The following is a 26,519-nucleotide window of genomic DNA, read 5'->3' as shown; positions in this document are numbered from 1 at the left end:
TGTTAAGAAGAAGAAAGTTACCAAAGAAATGGAAAGATGTCTAAAGTGACCGAGTGGTCTGAACACTGAATGAGAGAGTGCTCTGAATAACTGTTCAGCTCAAAGCAAAAGTTCAAAGATGTAAGTCAAAAAAAAGAATAAAAAAAAAAAAAAAAAAAAACCCAGTGAACCAAGTTTTTCCTGACATAAATTTAACTATGCAAAATGTATCAGATTTGTAGTTTCATTTTGTGAGGTTTCTCTAGCTGTACCCTTTCACTAACTTTTAAAACCAAGGAGTGAACTGCTCAGCAATATTTTTGTAGTGATGTTATTTTGATGTGAACAATTGCCACAGGGGCAGAAGGGCAGGGATCCATGTCAGTAATCCTTTGGTACATGCAGTATCCTAATCTCAGGTGGTGCTCCTAATGTTGTATTTGCTAACCAAGACTGTGCTAATACTGCAGCAAGATAATATTGGATGCGCCTGCTTTTATTTTAGGAATGGTGAACTCTATTCTGCAGCCTGACACATGGCTTTAAAAACTGGGAACAATGTAAGCCATGTACTGCACATTATGTATTGTTCCCTAATGTTGAAATTGTACAACTGAAACAATAATTAAAAAATACTGAAAATTAAAACTACTGTTGTGCTTGTAGACTTCTGTTATATTTGCGTAAGCTATTCTAGCAATCATAGAAAGTTACTGTTTTCCAAATCCAGTCAGTATCCCTACGGAAACATCTGCATCTGCCTGTAGAGACAAAATGAAGTATTTCCTTGCAGTGGATAAAGGTGTTGAGGTGCCATTGTGAGAGTTCAGCAGAGTATTAGCACTAGGCTGAGTGCTACTAAGGCCAACAGCTGCAGTGTGCTGCTGTGCATGCTGCTACTGAGCTTCACAAGTGCATTTCTGTGTCTCCACCCTTCTCTTTACACAAATGCCTAGTGGGATGAGGGCAGTGGGCCTGGGAAATGACAGCTTGCAATCACTGACACTGAGAACTGGTTTTTGTGCATGTGTATCAGCCTGAATGCCAGGTTATCCCAGTTCACTTTTTCTCAGGTATGCTCATGCAGTCTTTGCCACTGCATTTAAAACTTCCTGCTACACATAATGTGAGGTGTAATAGCACATTATAGCTGTTAGAAATTACACTTAAGAGTGAGAATTAGGAAATTTGGCAGTTATGTCAGTGTTGGGAGTTAGAACAAGTTAGGGCATGAGGCAAAATTTCTTTTATTGTTTTTAAATAAAGAGAATCTTTCATCAATGTTGTATTTCTCTTAAGCTAGCAGAGCGTGCTTTTTCCCGCATTTGATGTACAGAATGGGATCTGTATTATAAGTTTAAAGATGTCATGGTTGCTTGACTGGGCAGACAGATAGCTTAGTTTTGCCACTCACTATTGTTCTTGCCACCAAAAGTTTTTTTTGAGCTACAGTAATAACAGTATACCTGGATTATTCTCCCACACCAGCAAGTTTCACTCCCAAGCACAAGAGGAAATATGCAGGGCTTGAGTTCCAGTACAATCCTCCTGTTGGACAGGAGATTTTCTCTCCTTTTCATTTGCTTACCTCCTCTAATATCAGGAATAGAAGTAGAGAAGAGCAAGAATTCTGATTCCTGCTTCAGCTGTGGTTCAGTTCTGCACAGATGACTCTGCTATAAAAATAAAAAAAATAAAAAATACAGTGATTTGCATATGCAACATGAGTGGATTGAGAGATGTCATTAATGTTGTGAAAAAAACTTACAGAAAAAGTATTGCTTTCTAGAACCAGCATGCTAAATCTTGTACCCATCCCCCTATATGTGAAAAGAACTGCAGGTGAGATTTACTCATTTTTTTCCCTCCCTTAACTTTGGCCAAGATGGCTCTGTATTTCCCAGGAAAAATGCTGGGGACAGTACCTGTCCATGTTTGGGTTTGCAAAAAGTCAGGAACAAACTTCTCCCATTCCAAAAACAAACAAATAAAACCCAAACAAAGCAAACAAAACCCTCCTAAAACAAACAAGTTTCAGGAACCTGAACATAACTGTTCACATAGGCCCAATATAACCCCTTATGAAAGGAATGTCAGTCATTCATTTTTAGCATTGCATTGGCTAGTAACGACAACCTTCTCACTTACTGGCACTGACTGATATGCAGGTAAGCAGCACACCTGTTTCATCAGTGGTGTGCCAGCAATCAATAACAGTCATCTCATCCTGCCCTTAGATACAGGAATATTCTGTGGCAAATATTGACTAGACAAAAGGCAAGCTGGGCCCAACTACAGCACTTATTTGTGTAACTACCAAGTAAAATTTAACTTACAACAAAATAAAGTTAGTCTTTCTCTGATCATCCTTGCTCATGATCCTCTCCTGCTCCCCATCCCAAGCTGTTCAGTTAAAATAGTATTAAAACAGAAGGTTGCAATTTGCTAAAACTGAACCTACATGGAGACACATGAGAATACATCCATATACTGATTCAGCTGGTACAGCTTCTAGCATACCAGCAAATAATGGAGAAGGTGCATACCAGACTCCAGGACAACTTTGACATCAGCAGGTAAGACAAAGCCTCAATTTAGCCTTTCTTAAGGTAGCAGCCAGGATCACACTAATATAATACATCCTTTACTCAGTCCCCTCCTCCACACATTCTTCATTCCAGCCCTATATACTTCTAAGTTTACTTCTTTCTTTTACATTCTCTAAGGTGTAAAATCAGCCTATTAGTGCCAAAAGGCAACAGTGAAATGGGCACTGAATTTTACTCAACATCAGAAAGCAATCTTCTCTTCAGAATCTGTAAGGAGGCCAAACAAAGCCAGGAAGAGAAGGCATGAATTAGCAGGGACTAATAAGGAACATCTGAATTCCCTTCTCCCTGGCAGAAACTGCCCCACCTAAAGAACCCTTCAAAGCTACTCTGACTTGACAGTAGAATTGCTCTGATGAAGTTGTATTATCCATGTTGCACCAAAAGATAAAATAGTGTCCTGGGTTCAGTGAGTGGCTGCGTGGTTCTGAGTTACCAGCTGGGCTTAAACCATGACAAACGGTTTATATCTCACCATCGCAAAACACACTTTTGCATATAAAACAATGCCAGTTCAAAGTGAAAGCATTTGGAGTTTTATCTCATAATAGGAAAAGCTATCTGATTACAACTATTTGCCAATCAGTAAAGCCAGGCAGTAAGATACACATACACACACAATTCAAGTATAATCAAACTGTAAATAGCTTTGATTATCTATTGCTATTGCAGCTCAAACAAAATGGCATTTTAATTTTAGCTTTATGTCTGAAAGTAGTTTGTTTCATGGTACAAAATTGCTCTAGAATGAAATTGCTTCTCCAAAGACCTACGTAAAAGTGAACTGTGGTTTACAGTAAGCTTTATAATCCTGCACAATAGTTAATTTTTAAATCTATAGCATCACCCTTTATTCTCTTGTGCCTTTCATTTCCCCAAGATACCTTCAATGTAAAGTTTAACAGAATGTAGTAACATTCCCCTGTTCAGCATAGCCCATTCCTCACTGACATTGCTAGAGAGGCTAACTGCTATTTTTCTTAAGGTGTTGTACATAAAACCTGAGATACTTGGCTACTAATTATGTCTGAGAATTTGAGATATTATCGATTCACCCAAGATCGATACTGGTACAGTTCAGCATGTTTAGTTGTAGGTATACAAAAAAATCATGTTGTCTTCAATGAGTTTCTTACATCCCTGATGGAACAGGCTCAACACAACACACTGAGCCCTCAGGTTTTGTGATTCTAATACAGCCATCTGCTGATGGCTCCTCACCACACATTACTGATTCTCCAAGTGTTTCTGAATTCGCAGTTTCTAATACAAGCACATCTGACCCCCTGGTCAGGTATGACAGGGAAACCACAACCAGAGAAACTTACAGACATCACCAGTCAGTAAAACATGTCTTGTCTTGCATCAGCAAAACATTCATGCCATTCCAGTTTTGAAATGGGTGTGCTAGCTAGACCTCTGCTGGTGAGAAAGAAGGGAACAGAAGCAAGTTCCTAAGAGAGGGAACTACCCCATATCTGAAACTGCAACTCATACACATTTAAGCAAAATTACAAAGTATTAATTAATTCTATCAGTCCATTATCACACCACAAAAGCTACAGCTCCATGGTTTTCATGACTGAAACCACAGTGACTTACAATGAAAAGCTCTTGACAACAGATATACATGTAACAATTACCTCTGCTATAAATAAAATACCTTTCTTCTGCAAGTCCTGTCACAAGCACAAAAGTGGAGAGAAGCTGACAATATTCCACAGGTTTCCTCACTACACCTACGGATTCATTTAACAGCTGGAAAAAAGTCTACACCACATCTGCACATAAGGCTGGTATGTGATGTGAAATCACATCCTGTGCAACCTCAATAAAAAGGTGTTTGGGTCATGTTTGGGTTTTTAAATCGTAAATGCCATTTTATCAGGACACACAACAGACCATGTGTTTACAGGGAAGAACAGACTCCACACTGAAATTTTATTCAATATCTTGGCTTCAACATAAACATCAAGAATGACTGATGTATTTTAAATTTCCTCACCAAGGAATGCATTGTTACACTCACCATTCCTAGGGTAATCTAAAGGCCAGAAAAGGCTTAGGTTTTATAACCCCTTGTCCAGCTTTTCAGTCTGATTTAATTGGTTCAAGCAACAGGTTTTTCAGGTTCCCCAAGATAAACACTTCATAGTGGCAAAGGCAGTAGACTAAGAACGGAATCATTCTCAAGCTGTGAGCTTGGAGAACTGCTTTCTGCTGGCCCAGTGTGTGAAGCAGCTCTGCCTACGCTTTGGTCTTCTGGCTTTCCAAAGGCTCTCTGTACCCAGTGACACTATAAATACTGGAAACTACTTCTCTTCTTCCTCTTCCTGCCTCTTTATCTTCAGATCTCTCTCCTCACTCTGTCCTGCTAATTTATAGCCTAACATTTCCTCCAGTAGACAAAAATACATAGAATAACAGGTTGGAAAGGACCTCAAGGATCATCTGCTGCAACCTTTCTTGGCAAAGCATGACCTAGATTAGGTGTCCCAGCAGCCTGTCCAGACGAATCTTAAAAGTGCCCACTGTTGGGGAACCCACCACTTCCCTGGGAAGACTATTACAACGACTGATTACTCATTGTGAAAAGTCTTTCTCTTGTGTCCAGTCAGAATCTCCCCAGGAGTAACTTATGCCTTTTACCCCTTATCTTTTCCATGTGACCCCTTGTAAAAAGGAAGTCTTCATCTTCTTTATAGCCACCCTTTAAATACTGGAAAGATAGCAATAAGGTCTCCCCTGAGCCTTTGTTTTCTCTCTAGGCTGAACAAGCCCAGCTCCCTCAGCCTTTCTTCTACTAGCAGGCTCCCCAGCCCTTTGATCACACATTTAGGAAACGCTAATAAAGTATCAACTACAAAGTTCTTAATCCCCTGAACTTTCACTAATATAGTAAGTGATCATCGTATCATAAAGAATAATTAGATGAGCTTGATGGTAGCAGTGGGATGAGAATCAATAATAAAATTTAAAAGTCAGGTCACACACTCAGGGACCACTTGTAATAATTTCTAATAGACGGAAACACAGTCAGTGCTGTTGGAAACAAGAGAGAAAGACCCAGGAGATGTTTTCACTGGCAGGATGATTAACAACACCCTGCAAGCATAAAAGGGGTAAATACAATTTTAGGAGCTAGCATGAGACACCTTTAGTGCAATCAGGAACATGCGGTCAAAGCAATACTGATCAATAATGAGTGTTATGTATCCGCTTAAAGCGGCACCGGGCACAGGTGCAGCACAAAGCCCAGCACAGGCCCATTTGTTACCGTGGGTCTGGGGCTACCTACAGAGCACGCCGCCGGCCCACCGAAGAAGGCGAGGTCAGGCACGGCAGCGCGAGTTACGAGCAGCCCTCCCGTGCTGTAGCCCCGGCTCCATTCCTAACGGCCGATGGGCGCCAGCCCACGGGAAGGAGCGGGGGCCGCCGCTCCCCGCCTCAGAACCCCCCTTCTCGCTGCCGGCACCCGGCCATTCACCGCCGGCTGCTTCTCGCCGCGTCTCGCCGGGTCCCCCCTTACACCCCCGCCCGGCCCGGATCCGCTAGCTCCTCCCTTCCCCCTCCACGACCGTTGGGAGGTTTGAATGGCTCTCGGCGCGCGCGCGCACCAGCTCCACCCCGCGCGAAGGATGGCGGCGCTCCGGCTGGGCCCGTGACTGCGGGAGGCTCAGGCTGACGCCGCCGCCCTCCCCAGAAGCGGGCCCGGGCCCCGGCCCCGGCTGTCGGCGGCGCGGCGCGGGGGAGGGACTGCGCGAAGCTGTTATGCAGGACCCTACCCCAGAGAGCGGCGGGAGCGCCCGCCCTGACGAGGAGAGGCGGGAGGAGGCGGTGGCGGTGCCGGCGAGCGGCAGTGCCTCCTGGCTTCAGAGGGTCTTTGAGGAAGCGCGAGGCGATTCGCAGCTGAGCGTGGCCCCGGCGGAGCCGCCGCCCGTGACGGTAGTGGCGGTGGAGCGGTACCTGGCCGGGGCGCAGCCCGCCGGCGCCGGGCAGTACTGGTACGACGTGACGCTGGCGAGCGGCGCGTACCAGCAGCGCTGCTACCTGGCGCCGCGCCTCAATGGCCTGGTGCAGCGCGCGCACCTGCACGCCGGTGTGCGCCTGCGCCTCACGCGCTGCTCCTACCGCTACGAGGAGAAGCGCCTCAACTACGGGTTCCCGTGCCTGGAGGAGCTGGAGCTGGCCTGCGGCGCCGAGCCCACCCCCGCCGCCCTGCCCCGCGGCCGCCTGCCGCCCCTTCGCGGCGACAAGAAGCACTACCTGCCGCTGTGGAACAACGAGGATCCTTACGGAGACGTGTGGGTGGCAGACAAGCCCCAGGCGAAGGTGAACGTCGACGGTAAGCGGCGAGGAGGCGGCTTCAGGGGAAGGGGGTGTAGGTGGGAACGTGAGGCAGCGCACTGGTGAAGAGGTGAGGTTGTTGCCGTGCTTGTTGGCCGGGCTGAGCTCCCGGATGAGAAGTGACCCTCCGGTTGCGACAGGCACCCGTATGAATGTGGTATATGTGTCACAGTTTGCGTGTTCATGTTATTTGGAGAGGGTTTTTAAAACTTCCCAAAACATTGACTGAAAATACGGTGCTTGCACCCAGGCTCCCGAGGTGTCAAAAACATCTTTTCCCGTAGTAATCTCTTGGCTACTCCGTGGGACTGGTGCTTGCGCCTGGAAGCTGCCACCCAAAACGTGATCAATGTTGAGGGACTGAGACCAGTCCATGAAGTGAAGTGAGGGGGGAGTTATAAGTGAGACTTTTGCATGAGTGTTATGCTCTTGTAGGCTAACGCCTATATCTTTTGCATTAGCTCTCCTGCTCATCTGATGATGCTTCCTTGTCATTTGAAGTGTGTCACAGTGCTCTCTTTCAGTTAAAAACAAAACCAGAAAAAAAACCAAAACAAATCAAAATAATGCTGTTTGCAGATAGCTCAGAACAGGATCTCATGGTGAGCAGTATCAAAAAGTAACCCTTTTTAGATGTTACAGACATTAAGAAAATACATGTGACGTCCTCATCTGTGCACTTTACTCCTGAAAACTTAAATGTTCAATCATAAATACTACTTTGGTCTTTTTCTTTCTTTCCTTCCATTAACCTTAGTCTCCAAGCTGATTTCTCTTGGTCAGCTGGAAATGACCTGGAGAAGCAGAGTTCACTACCATCCACTTCTTGTGAGAGTCCTGCACAAATCTAGACTAAGGTACTACGGGAAACCAGAGAAAAAAATGGATATGCCTTATCAGGTAAAGAGAGATAAATGCATTGGTTAACATTTGAACAAATAGCTGTAGGATATGTGGAAATCATTATTCCCATGTAGCAAGTACATAAAGTTAAGAAAGATATTGTAGCTACTTTATATTAAACTTGCTACCTTCACTAAAATGCTGAGCCTTTTCAAGTAGACCAATGCCCAGCCAGTCTCTGAACAATGGGTACTCTGGGGAGAACAGCAGCCTGTTTTATATCTGAGCATAATGTTATGTGGCATGGAGTATCCCCTAGGTCAGTTCAGGTCACCTATCTCGGCTGTGTCACCTCCCAGCCTCTTGCCCATCTATAGCTTACTTGCTGGGGTGGCAGAGTGAGAAACAAAGACTTTGACACTCTACAAGCACTGTTCAGCAACAGGTATAACATTGGTGTATTAACACTGTTATAGTCGTGGATCTAAAACATGGCACCATGCAGACTGATGCAAAGAAAATCAGCTCCATCCCAGCCAGTCCCTGTACAGGAGGGCAGCACTTGACGAAGAGCTCCCATAACTCATATGATTCTTCCATGGGTGGAGAGAGGTATGAAGCATCTTAATGAAGGGCTGTGGTGTTCTCTTATTCCAATTTTCCATTCCCTGTGCACTTGAAGGTAAATCTGAATCTTTTTTTTGGATGTACTTTTCAGGAGAGTCTAGATGATACTCAAACTTCCTTGGCAGTTCACCTGGCATTAGGTGTAGACTCAACACCCAGAGCTGGGTTAGCTCAAGAAGTTAGGAGACAGATTTACATGCTCTTTGCTTTATGCATTCCTTCTTTAAATAGTGTTGTGTGCTGAATTATCATTGTTAGATAAAAAACGATAGGTAACAAAAGATTCAATGTTATAATGGTTTACTTTCAAGGATGAATGGTTCGTGACTAATCAGGAATATTAGAATGAACTAACAAGTGTTGATTTGTATAGTCTGTATTGAACTTGGAATAAGGAAAAGAGGGCTTTAGAAGCATCAAGGGGAAAAGACACATAAGGTGATAGATATGTTCAAGGATGGTGATTTATTAAAGATAGTAGGATGAACAAAAGCAGATGATTGAGGCTGATGAATGGATAAAATATTTTGATAAGGCCGAGATCTTTTTTCAGTGGATTGCTATCTTTTAAGACCATTATAAAAGCGTTTAAAAATCTTTTTCACTGTTTAGTGATCTGCTCAGTTATGGATTCAAAGTTCACCTGGTTTAAAAAAAAAAAAAAAACAACAAACCCAACAACTGGTATAAATCTTTGTCATGAGAAACACTTCAATGAAAATGTAGTGGTTTGTGATGCAGCTTATTTTAGGAGTTTGTGTTTTGGTAGGTTGTGGGGTTTTTCTTCAAAGTCAGACTTGTATAGTGTTTTGATCAAGAATGTTTAGCAAATAATCCCTCAACATCTCAAATTCCTTCATGGATATTTTGAAATATTACTCCAAATACAGCATTCTCTTTTAGAAAGAAGAATCTTCTCAGTATTGTTTCTTGTATATGCTATTGCCACAACCTTCTCCAAAAAACTACAGAGTGAAACTGGTGTCTCCTACCATTACTGAGCACTGGAAAGAGAAGATTTTGGGCTGGAATAGTTGTGGAAGAATTCTTTTGTGGAAATTAGGGATTTCTTCAACTCTAGTATTCAATACAAGTTTTGGAACATACTCTATCCATCTGTAATCATCAGAGAAGTTGTTCATAAGTCAAGTAGCTGATGCGTTATATAGAATAAATACGTATCAGAATGATATATAAGATATGAATGTATTTGTCTCTCTTTTCTTTAGGCTTACTTTGAAGTTGCTGATGGTTCAGGCATGATGTCAATGGTTTTGTGGAACTCATTGTGTCCTGAATGGTATAACAGTATGAAGGTTGGCACAGTATTACTTCTTGAGCAGTACGCTGTCAAAACCAGTTACCCATTTAAAACAAAACCAACCCCAGGGGATTCACAGATGAAGAGATTTGCTACAATTGGTTAAGTATCAGAGAAACCTGTTTTGATTCAGTTAAATATAGCAGTAAATTTTCTGCACAGAAATAAACTGATCCAAAGGTAGCTCTGCACAGAAATAAAGTAATCCATTGCTGAAACTAATTGATAAGGTATATATCCTTAAATATTAGCTCTGAAGGGTGTCTTAGTATCCAAGCTCTTATTGTTCCTTGGTTCATATTTGGATCATGTATACAAAGTTTATTGCCACAGTTAGTTAAAACTTCTATTTAAAAATAAATAAAAAGTAATCCCTGATGTCAGGTATTGGCATTATAAAGACAGGCCTCTGACACTGAATTTTAATGTGATTCTACTTCCTGTTTAATAATACAGATATTTGTGCACGTCTCACACATTCTTCCACGTCACTGATCTGTCTTTAGATTTTAGTGTATATGGTCAAGCCCCAGAGTGTCTGCTAAGCCCCACTAGATAAAAAGTTGCATTGATGACTGATGTCTATGCTGAAACAGCAGCGCCATGGCAGTGCAATTATGAAAAATATTCCTCAGCTACAAGAAGGTATTTTCTTGCTTGCAGTTGTTTAATGGGACAGATATCAAAGGAGCTATGCTACAGAAATAGAAGTGCTGCAGTATAACAGTATGTCATGGTTTAAGCCCATCCGGCAACCCAGAAACCACACAGCCATTCACTCACTCCCCCCCGCTTCCTCCCCCAGCTCCTGGAGGGATGGGGAGGAAAATCGAAAGAATGTAACTCCCATGGGCTGAGATAAGAGCAGTCCAGTAACTAAGGTTTAACACAAATCACTGCTGCTGGCGCCAATAATAATAATGATAAAGGAAATAACAAGGGAAGAGAATACATCTGCTCACCACCCGCTGACCGATACCCAGCTGGACTGAGGAGCGATCTAGCCCTACCAGGTAGCTGCCCCCAGTTTATATACTGGGCCTGATGTGCTGTGGTATGGAATACCTCTTTGGTTAGTTTAGGTCAGGTATCCTGTCTCTGCTTCCTTCCAGCTTCGCCTCCTCCCTGGCAGAGCATGAGACTCAGAAAGTCCTTGGTCAGGGTAAACATTACTGAGCAGTAACTAAAAACATCGGTGTTATCAGCGCTGTTCCCAGGCTGAAAGTCAAAACCACAGCACTACACCAGCTACTAAGAAGGAGAAAAATGACTCCTACTGCTGAACCCTGGACACAATGATAGCCTTTTCAAATGGGATTTGGTCAACTTTTTGTTTTTTTCTTTCAGTGAACATGAGTTATTTTCCCTTTTTTGCTTTCATATTGGAAAAAATGACAGGCAACATTCAGAAAATTCAAACAGCTTCTTTTAAATAAGCATATATGCAAATTAGTGAAGGATATATATGTATATATAACTTACGAATAATGACAGTTTCCTAATGCAGTTGCTACAGTGCACAAAACCAAACTATTTTCTCTGTTAGAGGCTCTGTATACTCTATCTAATGTGACTTTGTCTTAAAACCATATCTTAATGTCTGAAGTGTTTGTGATGAGTTGGCAGAAGAAAAATGTTTAGCAATGGAAGTTCGTGAGGGAAACTGTTGATGATTATAAACCACCCCTGAAAAGAATTATAATTGACAGAAAACCTTTCTATGGAGAAAGGACAGAATAAAATATCATGAGGTGACTTTCTGTATGAGCAAATATCACTTCATTTTAATGGTTGGGATATCTGCAAGCATTATTGGGGTAGAAATGCTAACAAGAGATCACAATGGAAAAGTAGGCCAGTGGGCTGTAAATGGTAATAGATATGTAATGGAAGAACTGGAAGACAGTCTATAGTAAAGTGCCATGGTGCATTTTAAGACCATGAATAAACTGTAAAATCACTAATCCTTGGTTCATATCAGTGTATGTACAGTATCTTATTCCTTTTCTCAGCACAAAGCTCAGAAGTTTGTCTTACTGTAAACTTAGAAAAGCATATAACATCATGCGTTGATGGATCTTCTGCCTTTATCCTGTAAGAGGAGAATCTAAAGAGAACAGAATATCCATAAAAAACTTCTAGAGAAGTTCTAAAATTGATTTTAGGTAACTCCTGGTGCGTGGGTTTGTTTTTTTTTTTTGTTCAGATGCAGTGCAATTTAGTGCCTCACTAATTACTCTGTTAATAGAGAGATCTCTGTATATGCCCAATATGGGGCAATGTTTCAGGTTTTTTTAAGCATACACGAGTGCTTCAGAAGTTCTTCAGCTAGCTACTTAAGGCAGTCAGTTATTTAGGTAACAAGTACATTTTTCATCATCTGCTTCCAATTTGTGATTCCACCAGATTCCAGTATTCACCTGTAAATGTTGTAAAATATATCCGGAGGGTTCACAAGGCCACAACGGAAAGGACTTTCCAAATAAAGAGCTCTTGCAAGATTTCTGTGAATCAAGTTCTGCATTGCTTGCTTCTGTTTGCAGCTGCAGCATTATATGACACGCTGAAAAGTGCTGTTTCAGGACCTAAAATGTTTGGAGCTTAAATAGGTAGTCCCAACACCATGAATTTCACTGCTAGGCAGTGTGTGCATTACACAAATCACCGAATTTGTGTGGTACTGGTGAAAACTACTGTTTTGAATAGCCTGGGCAGACCTTAGCTTCTGAATCATCCCAGGGGATAGTCTTGAGTATATGTCTTTTGTCTAATCTCAAAATGACAAAACAATTGGTAAATAGTTTTGATGCATGGGGAAGTTTTGTTTTTGGAAAGTATCTCTAAGATACTGTCTTAAAGCACCATATGCAAAACCACGATTGTTCTCCAAATACATTGTTAGAAAGCAATAGCCAAAATAAAATTCTTAAGCAGAGGGTCTGACTTCAAGTCTAACACCTTCCTAATATTGCATTGCTAGTATGAAACATGGATATAATTATATATTTTATACCTATTTAATTACTTTTCCAGGTACATTATTTGCATAACCCTTTACCCAAACAAAATCATCTTGTAGAAGCTTCATCAGAATCTGTATTTTTCATACCAGCAATATTACTCTTGTTACGAGAGAGACAGTAGAGAACCACCTTGTGTATTCTAGATGCTGAAGTGATTCTTCCTGTACTTTTTTGTCTGGTTGCAGAACCCTTTGCTTCACCCAGTGCTCCACTATTTTGTTGTTAAATGTCTAAACAGTCTGCTTAATAAATCAAAATCTTCAAGTGCTATAGAGAGACAGACCTTGAAAGACTTTTTGTTCTCCTCTATGGTCATGGTATATTTCTATCATATTAATAACTACCTGAACTAGTATCAGCTGTGGAAGTTCGAATCTGCTAGTTCTATCTCCTGTTTTACTTCATTGTCTCCAAGTCAATTTTAAATCTTGGTGATGTTTGAGAATGAAGCTTGCGTAAAAAGTACTTCATATCTAATAAGTATTGTAGTATCAGTTTCTCTTGTGGTCTTTTAAATATCTGGCTGGATCAGACTCATGGGCTCATGTAGGGAATTGGAAAGTTTAACATTGCTTAGATTATAAAATTGCACTGTTGGATGCTGTACCTGAATGCCTTGCTTTATTTTGATGAAAACATAAAATTAGAGGAATTGATTTGTAATTTCACAAATGGTGAGACACAGTTGGAATACTTCATTTAAGAAACTTGAACCCTGTTTTTTTGCAGGTTTTGTTTGTTTGTTTTAATTTGCATTCATGCCTTGAATGTTACTGACTTTTTTTTTTTTCAATTCTCAGAAATCAGCCTTAATGTTCGCGATCCTCCTACTAAAATAACTATTATTCCAGAAGAAATGGTTAAGCCAGAGTGGGGATTACCTGAAGTTAAATATCGATTTATCACAAGGTAAAATAAAGTTTTGTTGTCTGTCAAGCTGGAACTTTAGTTTTACTACGTTACACTGAATGTTAGTTGGAAATGTTTTTTGATAAGTGCTTGAGAAAGCTTTATGTTTTGTTATTAACCAAGTACTCATGGTTTTGTTCTTTTTTGGTTTTAGGTCAGAACTGGATGGCTTACCACACAACCATTCCTGTGATGTTATTGGTCTTGTGACGTTCGTAGGAAGGGCTGAACGAACAAGAAAGAAAGGTTTTTCTATGAATATAACTTTTGGAATTTATCAAATAATATTTAACTTCGTGAATAAATGTTTATACATTTTTCTTAATATTTGTTTATATAGAGCATGGTGAAGACTTCTGGCTCTATCGTTGGGCACATGCCATTGACGGGACCTCAGACCAACCATTCATACTGGAATTATTTGCAACTTCTCAACCAGAAGTGTTTGAGCATATTCACCCAAGTATTCATCTCTATAATGCTTATTAATAATTATTTATAGTGTTTTTCTACTGGGTTGCTAATTTCATATTCTGAGTATAATTGCCACTGAATACAAAAATGCCATGGTTTAGCTCCTTAAAGGGAAAATAGCTAATCAGAAATAAAAATTTAAAGATAAAGTAAGTATCTGAAACCCTTATCATATTGCAATCTGCCAGTTACTCTAAACAAATAGATGGGCAGCTGGGCTTGGGGCTCATACGATCTCATTAATTTCAAACAGAAACTTAAGTGAACCACCTGGGGCAACATCTCTTGCATCAGAGGCAAAGCAGGCAGCTGGTCAAATCTTTGCTCCTTTTGCCCTGTAAATAAGTAATTTTTTAATAGACAGGAATAATTTAAGAGGATTGGCAGAGAAGAGAGAGGGGAAAGTGGAAAAGCTTAATTTCTTTGAATAAATATTTTTTGGCCAAAAAGCAGTCTTTGCCCAGCTGTGTTAATTATTACATGTGAGCTAATAATGATGCATTTCAAACTGGGGAATCCTTAATTGAGTATCTTAAAGGAACTTTAAATATTTCTTCTTGCCATCTTTCTCTTCTCCTCCAAGTGCTCATCCTTCCATTAACACTGGTTGATGTCATGTGCATTTTTATGTCATATAATGCAGGACCAGCTGCACAACCCTGTTAAGATTAGGGCTTTATTAATCTTGAGTGTTCTGGGGAAATGGCAAAGAATGACATTCCAGTGGTAAAGTGAGTTATTAACAAAAGAGTGAGTTTGTACCCTACGCTGAAGTTTTGCAGTGGCATGTCATGATTTCTTGTGCTTTCCATGGTTTTATGCTTTTTATTATTAAGAAAAACAGCCATTTAATATCCATATTGACTACTTCTTTCATGGATATCCTACCTGATTGATGAAGTATCTCATGTTTTAGTCCTAATATGCATGCTGAAATTACAGTTATTAAATTGACAATTTAATTACATCTCCATATTGTAATTCATAACAGAAGCTCAATTTGTGCTGAAGCATTTATTGGCTCAAAAAGTAAAATGTCTTGTTTAGAGCACTTAATAAAATTAATCCAGTGTGTATCAGTCTTAACATTCTGAAATCAATGAAATACCAGGAAAAAAAAACTGAAAAGCTTTTTTGGTTTTCTTGTTTTTTTTTGTTCCAGTGACATATTTGGTGTGTACACAGATGAGAGTGGTACGGGACCTCACTGAGAATCTTTCCAGCACAGTTTACCTTACAACTTCAAATGAAAGTCAAATATTCATTACAGGTAATTTAAACTAGTTTTAGTTTGATGTAGTTCTCGTCTTATTTCTTTGAAAAGGATATCTTAATTTTACAACAAAATAATCAATGCATAGCATTGGCTTCCCTGTCAGAAATGATGAAATACCACTGCAAACAGAAAAAAGAAAATTGCATTCTTGTGAGGTATTAATGGGTATATCTTACAAAAAATACCAAAGTATTATTGGGTTAAGTCATATGTTTACTAATTCTTTCAGACAATTTTAATCCTTTGATAATGTAGCAATGCAAATTACTGCTTCCTTAAAAACATCAACACTTGCAGCTTCTCTGGCTTATACATTTCCTTATCAGAAAAACGAACAAACAAAAAAGAATATAATTGTCCTAAATTTATCTTAGCTCATCTTTTTCACCAAGTATTTGGAGAGCTGTTATGTTTCATCTTTCCCAGTGGAAAAAGGATGTGGTGCTGGGTGGCACTGAAGGAGCATTCCGTCTGGTAGTCTCTTTTGAATACTACTGCCTGCAGTTAACGGTAGTCTTTATGGTATTGTGATACTGTATGCTAGATACTGCTAGTCAATGTCACAGGCAATGTCACAGACACCATTAATTTAATATGACACTGTTAATTGGTAGAAAGATGTCTTTTGTGTTCTGTAGTCCAGATTTTCTTAATCTGTTTGTTTTTTTTTCTACATAGTGTTCAGGATAATTTCAGGATGAGAACAGATGACAGTAACCTGCTTTGGTTTTGATACTGAATTATTTTTGTTTTAAAAGGGTGGCACAGGGGCCAGCCATACACCAAGGATACCAAAGTAAGAAATTTCATACAGTGGACTAAAACACAAAACGAAGTTGATCAAATGGAGAAAGCTGTCATTGGTGGCTATTATCCTTTTCCGCGACCTCCAAATAACTTTTTGAAATACTGTAAAAACAATAAAGGTATCATACCCTCAAATATCTTTAAAGATTTAAAATTATTAAGAAACATGAATTTTTTAAATCTATTTAAACAATTGTAAAACAATTTAAATCAATTTAAACAATTGTAAAAAAATTTCCTTTGAGTCTTGCATTCAGACATTTTGATACTGTATTTCTTCAAATTTTTTTTTTTTTCCAGTTGAATCTGTTTTGAAAGCTATAGGTGAAACAGTGAAAGAGATTGAAGACTTGCATTACAGAGAGCACAAGCGCATCGCTGTTCAGGGAATAATTAGTGCCATAAGATACATCAGCTGTAGCAATGTGGCTGAAGAAGCCTTAGGAGTGGAACTTGCTCAGGTACAGTGTTTGGGATTAACACTATAGCACTTAAGCAACTATGATCATAACTCGAGTGGAGAATCTTGCATTTGAGTTCATTTGAGAACCTCGTTACATTGTTTCTTGATTAACATTATTTGCTATTTTGAGAGCAACATTCTCAAAAATAATAATTTAGAACTTTTTAAAAAGCAATGATCTGGTGTTTTCCTGAAAGTGTTACGGCATTCCTCTACAGTTCAGACTCAGAATTGTGTAACTAGAAGTTTCTAGTTTGGCTGACTGGATAACCTAATGTAAATTAGAATGTGGAAGAGGCAACTACTGTAACATGCTCACTATCAACTTTTTAGACAGAATTTATCTTATTGATATGATTAGAAAATAATTTCTGCTAGATATAACATGACTTTCACAAAGCAGGGTAAAATGTTCCTTTAAAAGTTATTTTGAAACTTGCGGGTTTTTTAGTTAGAAGCAAAACTTTAAGTGCTTTGAAACTCTTAAACAATTAACTGTTGTTGCAGAAGGATAATTCTCAGTCCCTTGAAAGTTCTGCTGTGTCCAAAGAAGACTCTGTTCACAAGGAAAAAGGCACCAACCTTCAGAATAAAGAAGCTAAGTCTTTTCTGGAGTCACAGTACACTCCTGGTGAAAAACATCATCACCAAGCTCTGCTGTCCCAAAAGAGTTCAGTCAAGAGAAAGATGCCACGCAGGTTAAACACAGATGCACAACAGTAAGCTCTCTTCATAAATATCTAGTAATAATATCTTATAAAAAGTGTTTACAGAAGTTAATTCAGAGCACAGGCCACAGAAAAATATATAAGAAAGCTCTGAAAGCATAAACAGTTTAAAGGGCAGTTAGGTACTTTTCCTAGCATCAGGTGATGACAATTGCACTGTTAGGGCTACTGAAGTCTTGATTAAAGCAGGTATTTGTGCTGCACAGCTCACTTCTGATTAATACGTGTGCTACTTCATTATTAATCTCACAGACTTGAAATAAAAGTAAATACTTGAACCAATGTAGTTTAGTAACATAGCCTTGGAACAAGCAACAGTTTAAGTGTTGTGAGGAAGTAAGATTCCTCCTTCACTGATAAGGCAAAGTCAGGATCTGGTATACCTGTTCCTTAGTTTCAGACATAACTTACTCTTTTCTGTGCTGCATGTAGTTGTTACTTGCTGTCAGAAAGGCAAACAGATGGTGGTCATGTGCTAAGGTACCTAACAGCTCAAAATACTATGTAATACTATGGCTCTGCTTGTGATGGGATTTAATGAAACTGTATTCCATCTAGTCAGACATAGACAAAGGATACCACTCCAATATAAGGAAACAGAATAAGACAAAGTAATTTGCCTGATGCAACAATATCAGACTCAAGTAAAATACCTGCTTATGTAAGATTGCTCTTTGTCGCAATGTTTGTGCAAAATCTCATACTTAGTATTAAAAGCCTGGTGTATTTTTGACAGATTTAATGCTGCAAAAATCTAGCCAGTCACATTTCAATTTTTGTTTGTTTTTATTGTAGTGGATTTCTCATGCTATAAAGGGGGTATTTTTCTTGAATTTTCACATCCAGAAGTCATAATGTGGGAAGAGGGTGGGTGTTGAAATATTTTGAGAGAAAATGAGATGAATTATAAATAGGATTGAATAAAAACTTAGAAAAAACCCTGGTGAGCAGAAGTCCTGTCTTGGCAGTGTTACAGCAAGCTTGTTAGTCGATTTCCATTGTGTAAGAAGAATTCCAACATTTGAGTGTCTTAGGTTAGTTCTGCCTGGAAGAAGAACATACATGTTCTTTGCTTGGTGTATTTCCATTTAAATAAACACTGTAAAATAATGGTGAATCTCCTACTTTAAGGAGAAGTGCATCCGTTACTCCTGTATCATCTCACCACTATTTCACACGGTCTGCAAGAAGAAAACTTGGGTAAGTCATATGAAGTTAGTTATATTAAGTAATTGCAATGGTGAACAGATGCTTGAAATCAAACTTTTACGGGTCAGGAGCCGCTATGGAAGTGAAATGAGAGAACAGATCAGGGGAATTTCATATTTTCTGTTCACTTCCTTTGCACTGATTCTAATTCAAATATATTGGATTATTATATTCTGAAATGCTGGATTGGTTGTTTTTTTTCTAAGTTTATTCAGTCATCGTAGTGAGTTTATAACAACAGGAATGCAGCAAATTAAAAAGGAGTGAGTTTAAGAGCTTATTTTACCATGATCTGGCTGCAGAGTATCTGTTACATTTTTCTCCTGCATGATATCCTAGGTAATTAGTTAGAGATGGTTACAGGCCAGTTGCTCACCATTAAATAAAAATTTTGTGATTCAAAAAACAAAGTATAAGAAAAATCTAGTTTGCTTGATTTAACTGATTGTTGTTACAACAGGGTTGTATGTCCACAGGAAAATACGCATTTGGAATTTCTGTATCTCTTTGGATTCTGGAGTGGTGACATGGCTCCATTCATGCTTTAGTTTTGACTACTGAAGGGTTCTGCTATGAAAGTGTAGCAGCGTCCTGTGCATCTGTGTTTTAGAATCAAATCATAAACCTGTTGGCCATCTGTGATGTTCAGATTTTAGTGAAACATGCTCTTTCCAGGAGGTGCCCAGTAGAGGGCAACAAACACTGGGTTTTTTTGAGTGTAGACACTGGGTTTTGGGTGTAAATCTATGATGAGTCATTGAATCATCATAGAATGATGTAAAATACATTCTTATCTGCTCCATAAAGCAAAGAAGTAAGTAGTTCTTGTCCTAAGCTCTTCCAGACTGGTTTACTGAGTGTGGTAGGTCTCATGTTAAGCTGCTGTATTACATGTCTCATGATATGAAACCAGGTACTGGTGCTCACTCATCTGAGCTTGTATGATTTACCACTAGAAATTTGTCAAGGTTTGAACTTATGCTGCATAGTGTTTGAGGTTAAATAGGTTTTAAATGCATATGCTATAATTTTCTTTTTATAGCTTGGATGAGTTTCAACATGAAGATACTGTGCAAGATAAAAATAGACAGACTCTGTCAGACAGTTCACAGCACTCCACAGGTACGTTGCAAATAGTTGTTATATTAACCTTAGGAGGTTTAAGCTTACTTCTTCTCTTTCGGTCCAAAACAGGCAACAGAGATATCCGTATAACCTTTGTTTGTCGAGACAGTTCTTCTGAACATCTGGCTGCATCAACCTCTAGGGAGCCACTGTAGCAAAGTATTGTTAATGCTGTTCTGCTCAGTCATGTCCCTGATATGTTATAAAGGATGGCTGGAAGGACAGCATGGGCTTTATACAAGTTTTAAGTTAGTTTTGTACCTCTGAAGCACTTGGTAGCATCAGACCTTATCTTTTCTGTTCAGCTTTCTTGCTGTAGTGGTCTACATATGATAAAGTTGTCCCAGAGCTTTGTGAGCACCTGATTAAAAAGATAAATACAAGATGTGGGAAAGGGATGAAACATTCTTACTACAAGCCAGTAATAAGAATGGCATTTGGTTTAGGGATTTTTCTAAGTTAATATTTTTATTTTTTTCTCTTTTCCTCTGCAATTGAAGAATAAACTTGTGTTCTATGCAGTTAATTTCTTCCTATCTATTTTGGATGAAGAAAAAGTCTTAATTTGTTAGTTGTCATTATGTGCAGCTTGGTCTGGTTTTTATTTCATGCAAATATTTTGACATGTTTTCCTCTTTTCAAAGCTGACTGAATATACTCTGAGTCATGTAATTTCATCTAAAAGTTTGTCTACTCCTAGCATCTGTCCCAACATTAACATCTGCCAATTTATTTCTGTGTATCACTATATTATGTGTAATGTTGTCCATCCTTTTATTTTTGGCAAGGCAGCAGTTCATTTATTAATGACCACAGTAGGTTGTCCTTGTAGCCTTTTGATGATGATTACTCCATTGTGCTGCTTTAAAGCAGTAGAAATTAGTTAATTTTCCTAAATGCTTAATATATTCAGAGACTGAAGTGATGAGGGAACTTCCAGATTGGAGAAAAAATTGTACAAGTATCTGTTTAAAGTGAAGATTTATTCCAGAGAAAGAGCAGCCTCAGGTAGAATGTTGAGATCTGTTCTTCAGAATTAAGACATCTGTAAGAAACTTTGATAATTAATTGCTTTATTAGTTGTTAGTATTCAGTGAAATTTCTTATTGCTTTTAAAACCAAGAAATCAGATTGAGTGTTTTCACCTGAATTTTAGAGGAATTTCTGCTACCTGTAGTGTTTATTTTATATGCTGTTACTCTCTCTAGAATTCTTGTGGTACAATCAAGATCTCATAAAATGAATGCATGTATGCTGTTTAAAAGGCTGGTTTTCAACAAAAAAAAAAAAGAATGGTAATATTACCAGTGAAATACATGCTTAATTTTTTATGTGTCCTAAAGAAATCTTGCATTAGATACTTATATTTAGATTCCTTTATTTAGATGCCTGTATCTAAAATACAGATATCTTTAGGTAGTTTTATTCTTAAACTTTTCCACTGATATTTCCTCACTGCATGTGAAACCCTATATAACTTCAGTTGGCTGATATTTTGAGTGTAGACCAAAATAAATTAATCAGTCTCTCATCTAATGTAAGTATGCAATAATTATATGAATATGTTAGTAAATGTAGCTGCTAAACATATGCACATGTTTTTCTCACATAACGTCAGTCCTCCTGGCAGTATTTATTAGTCTTATATAAAACAGTGTTTGTCCAATGCTAGTTTTATCTAAATAACAGTATGTTTATATTTTGCTTAACAAGCCTATTAAGTATGGCATATGTATCAAAGTCAGCACTTTGCTATAGAATCATAGAATTAACTGGGTTGGAAAAGACCTTTGTGACCATCAAGTGCAACCATTACCTCAGGACTGCCAAGACCATATCGCCAAGGGCCTCATCTACACGGTTTTTGAACGCTTCCGTGCTGTGTTCTTTCATATTTTGGAAGTTCAGGACATAGGTGCTATATAAAATGGAGAAGTTTTACTTTGAGCTTCGTAGCATTGTTACCATGGTCCCAGGTAGAGCCCTATTTTTTTTAAATACCAGCAAAGGAAACTGCCTTTAGAAGCTATTTATGGGAACATGAAATTTCCCTCCCTCCTCCCTTTATAGCTATGTATAGCAGTGCTGACACTTTGCTCTCCATATCATAGCAGCCTGCATCAAAGTAACACTTTTTTAGCAGTCATTGGGTAGATGTGCAAAAAGAGCTGAGATATCCGAAGCAAATTATTAGTGTCTTTTTAAACACTGAAATATCATGAGGCAGCAAGCAGTATTGGAATATGGTTCATTCACTGGAATTTTGTTTACTCCAGGTATTATTTTTTGCAAGAGGTACAAAGAAGTAAGAGTGCAGTCTGTGCTGTAAGATAACATGAGTAACTGAAGTAGAAATGCACTGACTCAGGTTTACTAGCAAAAGTGTTTGCAAGAATGGCACTTTACAGTAATGGTGTAGGCTGACAACCAAATTAACTTCTAATTTTTTACAAGAAGAAACATCTATTGTATACTATAAATATGCAGTAAGTTTAAAAAAAAAAATCCTTCTGCTAATTGAACTGAGATGAACAGTTTTTTGTGGGAAATCATGTGTTTCAATGTTCACCATCGCCATTTTTATGGTTTTAATTGGTTTAAAGCAGAAAGTAGTCTTTGCTGCCAAGAGGCTGTCTGTAGCTAGAGGAATTCAAACATTTGCATTATTTTTCTCTAAACTGCAGTCAGATTGTTAAAGATTTCAGCATCATATTGTTTAAATAACCAGTGGTGGCTTTTTTTACTGTGTTCTCCTAATTACACGTTTATGCTAAGTCAATGAGTGTACAAGCAGGACACAGAGTGCCAATATATATATTGAGGGAGAAAAGTAAAGTTATGATATATATATGATATATATATATATAATGGTGCCAATTATATATTGAGGGAGAAAAGTAAAGTTATGATTGAAGTTTTAGAAAGAGAAGGGTTTTTTTTTAATCCACCTACTTATATTCTGAAACTTTTTTTTGTATTTTATTTGCCTAATGTATAATATTACTTCTTCATGCTTGTAGAGAATACTGTAATTCTCTAAGTAAAACGGTGATTAAAATGTTTCTTCATGTAGTAGCTTTCATGTGCCACTTTATCTTATATGATGAATTCCAGTTTTGTGAGAAAAATACTGCTTTATGCAGACCGGAGCACACTTTCCATTTCAGCAGCAGTGTCATTTTTCTTTAAATTCATGGTCCTTTGTTGTCTAATTGAATGCAGCAAGACTTCTTCGTTGTTGAATATTCTTGTGTATGTTGTATCAATTTTGTGTACTACATTCTGGTTTCTTCCTTTTTGAACATCATAGCAATTATGACACTAAAAGGAAGTAAAAATGCCAGTGTTCTTAGAGAAGGCTATGTGATGAGAAGTTGTTTCACGGAAGATGGAGGAGGTGCAAGGCTGTACTGGGAATATTTTGAAATGAGCTTTCTGATAAGCTCAAAAAGCAGGGTTTAACACTTTTCTTCAAACTGGAGGTGATGGTTGTATTAACACAGCTGCCATTAACAACCCCATGTTGTTATATATATATGTATATGTATATATAGCAAGAAATTGTAAAGGTAGCATAATCTCAGTGTAAACATATAGTTACTGTGCAAGGGATGGAAAAGTTTACCTTCATTTGTACGCATTTTAAACTTGTTTTCATGGTGTTTGTTAAGCAAGTTTTGTGCTTGCCAAAAACAAGCCACAGTGATGCTCTTCATATGATGAAATGCATTTTTACTACTAGTCTAGCCTCTAAGGTTACCAGTTTGTCCATGTTCCAAACCTAATTTAATTTGTTGTGTTGTAAGTTTTGAACATTCTGCCATGTCTTCATAATTGAAAAGATCTAATGAAAATATTTCTCATCTAGCAGAGAAGCAATATGATTCTATGGCCTATAGGCAACTAAATATTTTCTCTGTTTTTAATAGACCAAGAAGGAATGAGTGATATACTTGAAACTGAAGAGGCTGGAAGAGCTTGTGGTTTGTGGCAGAGTGACCTGTGGGCACAAGTGAAAGACAAGTTAATGAAATATTTGCATCACAGCACAATTTTCCCAGAAAGCATACCACGTAAATTTGATTATGTGCACCGAGACTTGCTTATGCAACAGTACAACCTTCATGCAGCAGTGCACCAGCCAAAAGAAACCAGAACACATAAAAATATCAGTGACTTTAAAAGTGCTAGTGGCCTTGGGTATTATGAAGTGACAGTCCTGGGTAAGTATCTGGTAGCTCAGCCTCTAAAAATGGTTAGGCAAAAGCAATATGAGCTCTTAACTCTTTGCTTCATTCACTTGAGAATGACTTGAAGGTTTGTCAGAAACTGAATGGATTTCTCAAAATTAGTCAGTTGATTCTGAGCATTTCCTGAATTTTAAAAAGATGATTGACATTTTAGATTTCTGTTAATAGTCATGACTTAGTACCAGAAAGCTGTAATTCTCATTAAAAATACCTTTAAATGAAATGACTGAGTATCTTATTTCTAGTATCTGTTTTCATATAGTTTGTATTTTTCATGGTTTATGTGTATCACTTGAAGAATGTGTGTAGTCCTTAAGCTGTTATTACAGTTAGAGGTAGATCCTGCTCACTAGTTCAACCAGTCTGACATAATCAAGTAAATTATTCAATTGTACTTGATTGTCAGCTGGCTTTCCTGCTGGAGAGGTATTCAACAGAAGCAAGTTAGTGTTCTTAAAGGGAGAAGGACAATTATAAATGCTTCTTTTGAGCCTTATTGAGTTGTTTTTTTGAATTGTTTTGGTTGGGTTTTTTTTGAGTACTGTTGCTCCTAAAGTGCCTGTATTTCATGCTGGAAAATGAATGGCTGTATTTCAGCTGTATGCCCCAACTGCTCTCAGGAGCTTCTGTTTAGCACAGAGTGTCGGTTGACTGATCTTTGTTTGTTAAAATATAAATATGCAAGTTGATGTGTAGCTCTTAACATTACTGTGGGATATTAATCTGTTTGATACTTTTTTCACATTAAGAGAAAGAAATTGCCTAGCATAACAATGCTCATGTGAAGTTCCCATAATTTAGAAGTTTCCATTATTTGCTAAGGGAGATTTGCAGAGAAGGTGTTTGAATGTTTACAATCATTAGAATCCCGAGGCTTGCAATTTGCAATATAATATTCAAGATGAAAGTAGCACAAGTACTGCCCCACATACTGCATAGATACACTGGTTGGAAAATTAATTTCTCTACCCTTGTAGCAGTGATAAAGTTAAAAGGGAGTGTGAAATGGCTTCCAATGTTGGTTTAATGTTTTCTAAGCTAACAACAGTTAGCCTTAAATCACAGTATGTTATAACTTCATATCAATTTGAATGTGCTTCTGTATGAATATATATATACACATATATCTTGAAATGCATTTTCAGATGTCAGTTATCTCTTAATGGTAAAAGAACAAAGTGCATGAAGTTGCTAATGTGCTGAAGAACTTAATTTCTTTTTTTTCAACAGGTATAAACCATGACGTAGCAATAGATGTTGCATTTCTTCCACTGTTTTGTCCTGATGATCCCCACTTATTTCAACTAGAAGACATTCAAAATGATACGTTACTGTCTTGTATGAGTTGCATCTCTGAAAGTCAGCAGACAGCCAGTAGCAATGGAAGACTTCCTGGCATGTTTCCACTTTCAGGTGAGTCTGGCTTTCACTGACATTACTCATGTTTAGTTTCTTCTTTTATCTTTGAGTAAAAGAGTTAATCCTCTATAGAAATCTCTGCTGTAAGTCAGGCACGTTCATATCTTCAGTGGAAGATGCATGAATTCTATGTGGCCACCTTCAGTAAATACATGTAATACTGAACTTCCAAGGCAGTTTTTACCAGAGCTGTTCTCATACTCTGAAGATAGTATTTTACTAACTCCTAAGTGACCTAGATAGTATTTGCAGTTACTTGTTGATGCAAAATTATACTGACATAGAAGCCAGGATGTGTGGCTGAGTATGTGAATATTTGGCTTGATCTGCTTTGAAATAGAGTGGAATAACAGTCACTCAGCCAATCCATTTCATTGATGTCCCTTTGAACATTTACTTTAATGAAACCTAAAGCACCTGTAAATGGAAGTGTTTGCCTGCTATTGAATTATTTTCCTTCAGATTATGTTTCTAATTACTAGCACCTCACAACAAATATGGTGAACACTGTTAATGTGTATCATACTGTAAAATGATGTGTAATTATCATTATTTTCCTGCATGGTTATATAGACAGACTTGATTTTATTTAAATGCATCTTTACCTTTCCTTGAATAATACTATGGGACCTGAGAATCACTAATGGTTAAGGAATGTCTGTTTCAGCCTTTCTGTATCCAAGTTCTGGATCCGTGTTATTTCTAGGAATTAAATTTACTAGTAAAATTCTACCAAAAAAACAAAACCCAATCCCCAGTAAGCCAGCATTTAATAGTTAGAGTGAGGTTTTTCACTGAAAGAAGGTTGAACATACACACATTACTGCATGGAAAACAATGTCAATCCAGTATACCTTTTTACTGTATGTATATTAAAACACCTTTTCTTAACTTCTAGATGAAATTGTAAAAGCAGCGATGGATCTAGATGGCAAACATGTTGTCTGCATCCTGGACATCTGTCACTTGGGTGGTGATAAGGTGGAAGTCTTTCTAAGCAAAATCTACAAGACAGTGGAACCCAATGTGATGGATGCAGTGTAATTTAATAACTTATTTTTCAAATTTATCTTGCTCAAAAAGAGGGAAATAAAATTGCTGTAACTTGAA

At 38.2% G+C, this 26,519-nt stretch overlaps 1 protein-coding gene and 1 long non-coding RNA gene across 3 annotated transcripts in view; one reads left to right on the top strand and one right to left on the bottom strand.

Moving 5' to 3' along the window:
- LOC133265486 (uncharacterized) overlaps positions 1-6,511 on the bottom strand; it is a 23,257-nt gene extending 16,746 nt beyond the window's left edge. For both annotated transcript variants that reach the window (XR_009741968.1, XR_009741967.1), the window contains exons 1-2: positions 6,374-6,511; positions 1,568-1,655 (exon numbers count right to left, since the gene is read on the bottom strand). This is a non-coding gene — a long non-coding RNA (uncharacterized LOC133265486). The remainder of the gene's footprint in view (positions 1-1,567; positions 1,656-6,373) is intronic.
- RADX (RPA1 related single stranded DNA binding protein, X-linked) lies at positions 6,168-26,519 on the top strand. Its single transcript, XM_061446031.1, has 15 exons — positions 6,168-6,933; positions 7,693-7,835; positions 9,635-9,827; positions 13,550-13,658; positions 13,813-13,904; positions 13,999-14,121; positions 15,295-15,402; positions 16,167-16,334; positions 16,516-16,676; positions 17,186-17,397; positions 18,538-18,606; positions 19,658-19,737; positions 23,670-23,963; positions 25,221-25,403; positions 26,308-26,519. Exons 1-15 carry the CDS (start codon positions 6,360-6,362, stop codon positions 26,451-26,453), a joined length of 2,655 nt encoding a protein of 884 aa, XP_061302015.1. The 5' UTR covers positions 6,168-6,359; the 3' UTR covers positions 26,454-26,519.

This window comes from Pezoporus flaviventris, unplaced genomic scaffold (genome assembly GCF_033815535.1).
Source record: "Pezoporus flaviventris isolate CSIRO_AGI_PZ_B2104156 unplaced genomic scaffold, CSIRO_AGI_Pfla_v1 ptg000005l, whole genome shotgun sequence".
Taxonomy (NCBI): Eukaryota; Metazoa; Chordata; class Aves; order Psittaciformes; family Psittacidae; genus Pezoporus; species Pezoporus flaviventris.
The sequence above is the reverse complement of the archived record's forward strand: the minus strand, read 5'-3'. Positions and strand labels throughout refer to the sequence as shown.

What these genes read in the sequence shown, in the direction of transcription:
- RADX (XM_061446031.1), top strand. Translation starts at nt 6,360, where the DNA reads ATGCAGGACCCTACCCCAGAGAGCGGCGGGAGCGCCCGCCCTGACGAG. An exon ending in AAATGGATATGCCTTATCAG is followed by an intron (nt 7,836 to 9,634) that starts GTAAAGAGAGAT and finishes TCTTTTCTTTAG; the next exon opens with GCTTACTTTGAAGTTGCTGA. An exon ending in GAAGAGATTTGCTACAATTG is followed by an intron (nt 9,828 to 13,549) that starts GTTAAGTATCAG and finishes TTCAATTCTCAG; the next exon opens with AAATCAGCCTTAATGTTCGC.